At 37.4% G+C, this 9335-nt stretch overlaps 1 protein-coding gene across 1 annotated transcript; it reads left to right on the top strand.

Moving 5' to 3' along the window:
- The first annotated feature begins 342 nt into the window (after positions 1-342).
- On the top strand, positions 343-3655 carry LOC125833297 (mechanosensitive ion channel protein 10-like). Its single transcript, XM_049512441.1, has 5 exons — positions 343-1682; positions 1809-1929; positions 2746-3039; positions 3121-3323; positions 3415-3655. Exons 1-5 carry the CDS (start codon positions 343-345, stop codon positions 3653-3655), a joined length of 2199 nt encoding a protein of 732 aa, XP_049368398.1.
- The last annotated feature ends 5680 nt before the right edge of the window (positions 3656-9335 follow it).

The following is a 9335-nucleotide window of genomic DNA, read 5'->3' as shown; positions in this document are numbered from 1 at the left end:
GCACGTGCCACCTGATTCCTATAATTGAGCCGTCTCTATCTACTAAGCTCTTTACTAGCTAGTACGTTGTTATTTTATTTATAGAGACGACATTTGAGTGACTACACTATATTCACTTATAAACTAATCTCTAGTGTAACTTACTTTCTTGATTTGTGAGTTAGCTGAATTCCCCACCAGGTGGAAGAACCGAGTAAGGAAATAATATTACTCTCAAGATTCAATATTTAAACCAAATCTTTGTATTTTGTACGTGCAATATCCATTTTATTTTTCTAATAAGTAATAATTTTGTTGCAGCTGAATTCAAGTAGGCCGTTCCTTTTTTTTGTATGAATGCAAATGGTAACTGGTGGGATGGCGGAGAACAAGAGAAACCCCGATGAAGTCGTTGTTATAATCTCTGGAGATGAAGACAATTCTAAGAATAAAATATCACTTGATTCACCTTTAGCTTCACAAAATTCCACTAGTACAAGCATCACTAAATTACATCCCAAAATTCCAACAAATGAAACTCTTACAAGGAGGAAATCACTTGCAAGGTCAGTCTACTCCAAGCCCAAATCAAGATTTGGTGAACAATCTTTGGCTATTGATGGTAGCTTGTTTGACGAACTAGCTGAACAACAAACTACAGCGTCTCCTGATGGAAATAATGCTTCTTCTAGTGCAAAAGTGATGAGTCCCAATGGGATATCTTTGAAAGAAACAACAACGACAACGCCATTAATGGCATCACCGGGAGGAGTGGATGAACATGAAGAGATCTATAAGAAAGTCAACACAAGAAATAAAATGAAGTATAAAAAAGTAAAATTAAAAGTTTTTGTTGAATGGTTGGTATTTTGTCTCCTACTAGGGTGTTTGATTGCTAGCTTATTGGTTCATAAGCTGCAACGTTTGACAATGTGGGATTTGGAGATCTGGAAGTGGATTGTGCTTGTTATGGTCACATTTAGTGGCATGCTCGTCACAAAGTGGTTCATTCATTTCATTGTCTTGTTGATTGAATTGAACTTTTTGTTGAGGAAGAAGGTCTTATATTTTGTTTTTGGTTTGAAGAAGAGTGTTCAGGTTACTATTTGGTTGAGTTTGGTTCTTCTAACTTGGGTTCTGCTCTTTGCAAATGGGGTCAAACGGTCACAAATTACAAACAAGATCATCAATTACATTACTTGGACTATTGCTTCGTTGCTTGTCGGTGCATATTTATGGCTTTTTAAGACTTTTATGCTAAAAGTTTTGGCATCCTCCTTCCATGTAAACACATTCTTTGACAGGATTCAACGAGCTATTTTTCATCAATATATTCTGTTGACACTATCTGGTCCCCCAATTATGGATTCTACTCAGATGTTGGGAAGATCAAATAGTTCTGCCAGTCAACTTAGCTTGTGCAGAACAAAGAAGGGAAAAGATGGCAAGGCAAAGAAGGAAAAAAAGGAAAAGATTGATATAAATAAGCTTCACCAGATGAAGCGGGAGAAGGTCTCTGCATGGACCATGAAAACATTAATTGATGTAATATCTAATTCAGGACTGTCCACCATCTCTGGCTCTATCGGTGATACAGATTATGATAGAGATAATGAACAAGCAGATAAAGAAATCAACAATGAGGAGGAAGCGATTGCTGCTGCTGTTCACATATTTAAGAATGTTGCTCAACCTGGTTCCAAGTCTGTCATTTGTTATTTTTTTCTTTGTTACAGTCTTAATTTAATCATGTTATGAAACATTCTAAATTTAGTATGCCTTTCTTCACATGCATCGATCATGGCCTGTTATATATCTATTTTGTGTAGGTTCATTGATGAATATGATCTTAGGAGATTCATGATTAAAGAAGAGGTGGATATTGTGCTCCCCCTGATAGATGTGGCTGACACTGGACAGATCGATAGGAAAGCTTTGACAGAATGGGTGGTATGTTTCAGAACTTTGACTCAATTTTCTGGATTTGTCATGTTCAAGCTGTTGTAAAAGAACTTATCAATTCGTATTTGATTACTAGATTATCCATCCTCATATATATTATACAGATTGGAAGTAACAATAAAGAGGGCCTATTTACTGTTAGGTACACTAATATGAAAAAATCCAAGAGGGTCTAGAAGATTGTTGTAATATAATGTGGTAACTAGTGGAGTACCATGAGAACTATCTTTACTTTCACATTATTTTCCAGTGGAGAAGATTCTATAAGCATGTCATAAAGGGAACAAGTCTTCTAAGAAGTGGACGTACAAGGTTGGTTGTAGCGACAGATTTAGAATTTGGACGTAATAGGTTCTAAATTGCGAGAGTGAGAGCTGAAATGTACATCTAACAGTGTCTATACTTTCTTTTAGCTCATATATGTAGGCTTGAATTCAAAAATACCCTTGTGGTCCGGCCCTCCCTCTGATCCCACGCAAAACATGAGCTTAGTGCAATGGACTATCCTATTTAATTTTTTTCATATAGGGTTGACCCCAAAAGCATTGGGTTCGGCCAAACAGACAAACTTTTCGTGGGATCTGCCACTGATTGGTTTATAAGAACCACAACATGGCACTTCAAACTTGTACAATTCCCTCATTATTGACTTGAATAATTTAGAGAAAAATTGGATAATAAAAAGTGTTGAATCTCATAAACTTATACAATTCCCTCATGAATAACATATATAATATATTCACAGGACTGTGTTGGCATTTTATATGAGTGACATGCTCTATTTATCATGTAATTGTTGTGCAGGTTAAAGTATTTCAAGGACGTAAAGCTCTGTCACATGCTTTGAACGATACAAAAACCGCAGTGAGGCAATTGAACAAAATAGTGACAGGAATTCTGATTGTCATAATAATTATAATATGGCTCCTTTTGGTGGGAATAGCGACAACTAAAGTGATATTGTTTTTGTCTTCACAACTTGTGGTAGCTAGTTTTTTGTTTGGGAATACTTGCAAGTGTATATTTGAAGGTATTGTGTTTGTATTTGTGATGCATCCTTTTGATGTTGGAGATCGATGTGTCGTTGATGGCATTCAGGTAATTAATGACGACATCTTTTACTTTTCTGTTTCAGTTTCACATTTTCCTTATTTGTTGTTGCAACTTGCAAATCAACAGATGACAGTTGAAGAAATGAATATCTTAACAACAGTTTTCTTGAAGTTTGATAACGAAAAGTTATATTACCCAAATTCAGTCTTGGCCACCAAGCCAATCAGCAACTTCTACAGAAGTCCTGATATGAGTGATTCCTTCGAGTTCTCCATTGATTTCAGGACACGTCTTGAGAAGATAGGATCTTTAAAAGAAAAAATAAAGAAGTGAGTAAAGTGTTATTCTCATTTCTTTCTACTATTCAGTGTCATTTAATTCCTTAATTCTTCCAGCTATTTTTCCCCCAATGAATTACAGGTATTTAGAGAGAACATCCCAGTACTGGCATCCTAATCACAATGTCGTGGTAAAGGATATTGAAAATTTGAACAAGATAAAGATGGTATTGTTTTTCAATCATACTATGAACTTTCAGAACTTTGGAGAGAAGATTCGACGGAGAACTGAACTGATCCTGGAGATGAAGAAACTGTTTGAAGAGCTAAATATAAAATATGATCCTCTTACTCAGGAAGTTCATCTTGTTGAATCAAAGTAAATGACCTTAATTATCTCTATCTTACAATTATAAAGTATTACTTTTGTATGAGCTAATTCATTTTGCATGTTTGTCATAAGAAATTTCAGCCCTTGATTGATATAAATGTTAATAAAAAGCTGTTTATTTGTTTTGGGTGAGGATATGAGCTGTATTAGAAGATGTTAATCCGACGCCTCCTGAAGCCAAATGCTCAACATTCGATCGGTAATATGCATTTCTCATCCTTCCTTCTGTTGTTGATTATATTGTTGTATATTCAATTATATCCAGGGGGATTGAATTCAACCATCCTACTATTTTTGGTAAGCGGCTTCACATTTTACAATAAAAATAAATAAATAAAAAGTATTTTTCACAAGCAGCACCATATCTTAAAAATAAAAACAAATAAACTAAGTAATATAATTGTCACGACCCAAAAGCTCGAGTCATGATGATATCTATAAAATCCACCAGTAGATAAGCCGACCCATAGCCCAAAATGGCAAGTAACGGGCCCAGTGGGCAGATCCCTCAAAAACAGCAGAAAACAACTACATAACATGGAAATAAACAACGGAAGAAGAGAAGAAATGACATAAATATATACAACAATACATGATCCAATCCCACGACCTGGTGGACGATGGTACAAGCTCTAAAAATAAGCAAAATAAGTACAGGCTTGTCCCAAACACAAAAGACTAGCCAAAACTATATACATATGGAGATAAGTCAAACTAGGACGCCATCATCTCACCCTGTATCTCTGGAGGTCCCCGCTGCTGCACAAGATCAACGTTGTAGCCGATGCAGAGTCTACCATGAGTACCAAACAACAGGTACCCAGTAGGCATCATAGGACGATTTAGCATGGAAAGTAAATATATAATGAAATGCGAGGAATAAAATAGAGTCAAGGGGTTAGAAGAAAGGAACTATAGTGATAAGTCTTAATATGCGCCTCAATAATCTAGTAGAAATGGAACGATAATGTAAAGTAGCTAACTATAACCTAACAGGACCCTCATAAGCCCAAAAGGCACCTTGAAGAATCTAATAGAACTATAATGTTAGGCCTCAAACCCCCCTAATAGAAGTGTGTCTAGACTTGAACCATGACTAAAAGGTCGGTTAGGTCGCGAACCCGATTAAGCGACAAGCCAGGGCTCGAACCATAGCCAAGAAAATGGTCAGGACTTGAACCCGACTAAAGGACTCTGGAAAGTCTCACATCAACCAATTTACCCTAATCAGGGGAACATAATGGAACAGACCTCAACCCCGGCGCTACAAATGACTCACTCATGATCGAAACCCAAGCCCAATTCCAAATAGTCCAACAAGGTCCAAAATCACACCCAAATCTCACCAGGCCATAACATAGGGAGATTATGGATGAAAATTTAATAAGGGTATAGTTGTCATCAAACTAATTAAGGATTCACGCTATCATACTGAAGTCTGCTACATCACTTCATAAGGAGCTAAATTGTCTGAGCCGACGTCAGAGGATTTTCTGAGGCAAATGACTCCAAATAGCAGTTCTTTGACAATCACTAGTATAATCCTAGACTAAGACAAATAATATCTCACAAATGTCAATACCAGGCATAAAGAATCAACATGGCATGATTGGCATCACAGACAAGGTAAAACATGCTTAATTCCTTCAAAAACACCCAGAAATATAAACTAAAGCAACAATTATATTACCTAGACATGTATTATGCTAAAAACCCTCTCGAAATTAGCTAAACACCATGTAAATAGAAACACAACCATAGTCTAAGATTTGTAAGCCGTAGCCTACCTCGATGCCAATCACACACGCTCCTAAGTCTATCAAATAAGAGCTTTACCCTTTCAAACCAACTCTGATCACTGCTACGCTATCAATTTAATAATCATGGCATCGATATTATCGAAGCAATATCCAAATTGCATAATAAAATCATGGACCCAAAATAAAGTAAAAATGGTTTTGTGGGCCCCATGTGCGGAATTAAGAAACTAACTCCGTCAATGAGCCCCAACTAGCTCAAGAAACTTGTGCCTTAAAATTGTGCACAATCTGACCCAAATGAAGCCAAAATAGCCCACACAAGACAGGAGAATTAAAACCACCATTAAAGAGGTTAAAAGAGAGATTCAGGATGACAATTTACTACAATAACGAGTCCACAACGCTCCCCAACCACTTTAGCTCGAAGTCTCCTACAAAAACTAACAAATTGCACAAAAGATCAACTCAATCAAAGCTTAATAACTTAAGTTATCGAGTTGACAATATGGAACAAGTGAGCTGAAATTTGGGTTTGATATAATTAATAGAGATGAAAATCTTCATCGCTATCGTGAAGCCTAGGGACGTGACTACGTCCCTTAGAAAATCTAATTATCTCAATCGCAGAGGTCAACCTTCTCAGATTGCTCATCATGACCGCGACAAGAAGGCCATGCGACCCCGATGAGTAGGTATAGTGTCCTTCGCGGTAGAGGTCACAATCATGGAGGCCTGTATAGCGTTAGCGATGATGCATTTCACCTGAACTAGATTTTTGGCACCAACTAATCATCAAGTTCAACAATTCTTCGACGGAGTGCTTAAAGTTCGTTCGGAAACCCTTCACGGAAATGAACTATTCCACCCCACAAAATTTGTCATTCCGGACTCAATAGAGATGTTGAAACTTCCAACGGAGGTCATCTTGATAAAAAATTGGGTCCCACACCCAAGGCTTCATTTTAGCCATAAGCAACAAGGCTGCTCAAAATGAGCCAGAAAGCCTTGGGACCTAAACCAATGGTCCATTTAGAACATACTCCTCGTTACAAAACTAACAAAACCCTCAGAACTGCAATCTAAGGTCACTTACTTGAAGTATTGACTGAAATCATTCGTTCAAACGAATGACTAGGTGACCAATATGTCAGTCCCAATAAGTCATAAATGAGTTGGGATCGCCATAGGAAAGCTCTAAATGCCAAAAATACACATATAGGGAGAAAATGACCTAGAGGATCATTACAAAATCATCTACTAAAAGGAATTTCGTCCTCAAAAGAAAAGGGTCAAGAAGTACCTAAAGTCTTGAATAGGTGGGGATACTAAACTCGCATCTCATGCTCGGTCTCCCAGGTAGCTTCCTTGACTGGACGATGTCTCCACTGAACCTTAATTACAAGAATGGATCTTGAACCCAATCTCACATCTCTAGCTAAAATAGAAATTGCTCCTGCACAAAAGGTCAAACGATCATCCAACTGAATTGAGTCATATCATAGCATATGAGACTGACTAGGAACATACCGGGAAGCATAGAAACATGGAAAATCGGATGAATAGATGAAAATGTAGGAGGTCAAGCCAACTCATAAACAGCATCACCAACGGCTCAAAGAATCTCAAATGACCATATATACATGGGGCTAAGCTTGCCCTGCCTCTCGAATTTTATCACACCCTTCATGGGCGATACTTAAAGAAACACCGAGTTACCAAAACTTCAAATCGCAAAGACCGATGCGTATGGTTACTATAATTCTCATCCCTACTTTATGCTAATCTAAGCCTATCTTAAATCACTCGAACTCTATCCAATGCCTCCTGAAGCAAGTCAGTACCATGCGGCCTCATCTCTGAAGCCTCAAACCAACCAATCGAAAATTGACAACAACTACCATATACGGCCTCGAATGTTAGTTATCGTTATATACAAACTTTACTAAGGCTAAAAATTGATCCCATAACCTCCATAATCACCACCAGCTCTCAAATGCTTGTCCCTCATCTACTATCAACACAAACAATGAGACACGTAGTTTATAATATCTCTCCTCAGACCACTCCACTATTAATTTTGTTTCAAATTGTGATACATATTCACTGCGCCCTTATGGATACAATATCTAGAGTCATGAGCCTAGAAAATAATCAACTATATCAAGTCCCCAAATCTAGGAATGCAAATATAACCATCAAACCTCATAATATTATGTGCATCTAAGGTTACCTTTCCGATGTCACCTTGCAACACCCGATCTCGAATAACTACTAAGGTATCATTCCTAAACTATTGACCATAAATTTTCTCCAACAATGATGATTGTACTCCAACATAGGCTAGAATTTTCCTAGAATCTTTACTATCAAGGTGAATCATCCTATTGGCTAAAGACTGAACGTCTAAAGCCTAAGGTTGATCTGAATCATAGAGGAAGGTTAGACTACCCATACTCACCATTTGGCTGAAGGCATTTGCTACCACATTTGTGTTTCCCGGATGGTATAAAATAGAGAGGTCATAACCCTTCAAGAGCTCAATCCATGTTATCTTGAATTAAGGTCTTTCTGGCTCATAATGGACTACAAAATCCAATGATCGGTATATATTTCACATCGAATCCCATAAAAGTAATGCCTCTAAATATTAAGCACAAAAGCTACCGCCACCAACTTTAAGTCAAGAGTGGGGTAGTTTCACTCATGCACCTTAAGCTACCTCGACGCATATGTAATCATACAAGCCTGTTGAATTTATACATAACCTAAACAGACAACAGATGCATCACAATATACTATGAAGCCATCACCGTAAACTAGAAGAGTCAGAATATGAGTTGTAGTCATCAACTCCTTAAGCTTATGAAAGTTCAACTTACACTAATCTGACCACTCAAAAGGAACATCAAGACAAGTCAATTGAGTCGAAGGTGCTGCAGTTAAAAAAAGAGTCTCTCAACAAACCATCTGTATTAGCGTGCTAACCCAATGAAGCTCCAAATCTCAGTAACTGAGGTTAGCCTAGCCAAATCCTGAATAACCTCAATCTTCTCCGGGTCAACCATAATGCCATCCTTAAACATCACGTTCCCAAAGAATGCTATAGACTCAAGAAAAAATTCACACTTTGAGAACTTGGTAGAAAGCTGTTAATCTCTCAAAGTTTGGAGCATAGTCCTCAATTGTTGCTCGTGCTCCTCCATGCTCTGCGATTATACAAGGATGAAATCAATGAAAATAATAATGAAAGAGTCTATATATGGCCTGAAAACATGTGTCATCAAGTCTATGAATGTCTCTAGGGAATTTGTTAACCCAAATGACATCACTAGGAACTCATAATGGCCATAACGAGTCCTAAAAGCTATCTTGGGGATGCACGTGGTCCTAATCCTTAGTTGATGCTAACCATATCTTAAATCAATCTTAAAAAACACAATGAGATCCTAAAGACGATAAAACATGTCACTGATACAAAACATAATGTACTTATTCTTCACTGGTACCTTGTTTGACTTCCTATAATCAATACACATATGCATAGACCCATCCTTACTCTTCATAAATAGAATAGGAGCACCTTAAGGTGAAACACTCAATTGAATGAATCCCTTACCCAAGAGATCATGAAGCTGAATTATAATCCCTTTAAGCTTTGAAAGGGCCATACGGTAGGGAGAAATAAATATAGGATGAGTGCCTGGCTCAAGGTCAATAGCTAAATCAATATCATGCTCAAGAGGAAGGCTAGGTAGATCGGTAAGAGAGACATCGGCAAACTCACGCACAATAGGAACCAAATCAACTATATGACCCTCCCTAGTAACATCCTACATAAAAGCAAATAGGCTATGAACCCATTAGACATGTAACACTGTAACACCTCAGATTCAAAAAGGGTATAAAATTTCT

This window comes from Solanum verrucosum, unplaced genomic scaffold (genome assembly GCF_900185275.1).
Source record: "Solanum verrucosum unplaced genomic scaffold, falcon-dt-bn FXZP01000274.1, whole genome shotgun sequence".
Classification (NCBI taxonomy): Eukaryota; Viridiplantae; Streptophyta; class Magnoliopsida; order Solanales; family Solanaceae; genus Solanum; species Solanum verrucosum.
The sequence above is the reverse complement of the archived record's forward strand: the minus strand, read 5'-3'. Positions and strand labels throughout refer to the sequence as shown.

Bases quoted from the DNA above. Each gene is read 5' to 3' on its own strand.
- LOC125833297 (XM_049512441.1), top strand. From the start codon at position 343: ATGGTAACTGGTGGGATGGCGGAGAACAAGAGAAACCCCGATGAAGTC. The intron at 1,683-1,808 runs GTCTGTCATTTG...TATTTTGTGTAG, and splicing joins GTTGCTCAACCTGGTTCCAA to GTTCATTGATGAATATGATC. The intron at 1,930-2,745 runs GTATGTTTCAGA...ATTGTTGTGCAG, and splicing joins AAGCTTTGACAGAATGGGTG to GTTAAAGTATTTCAAGGACG.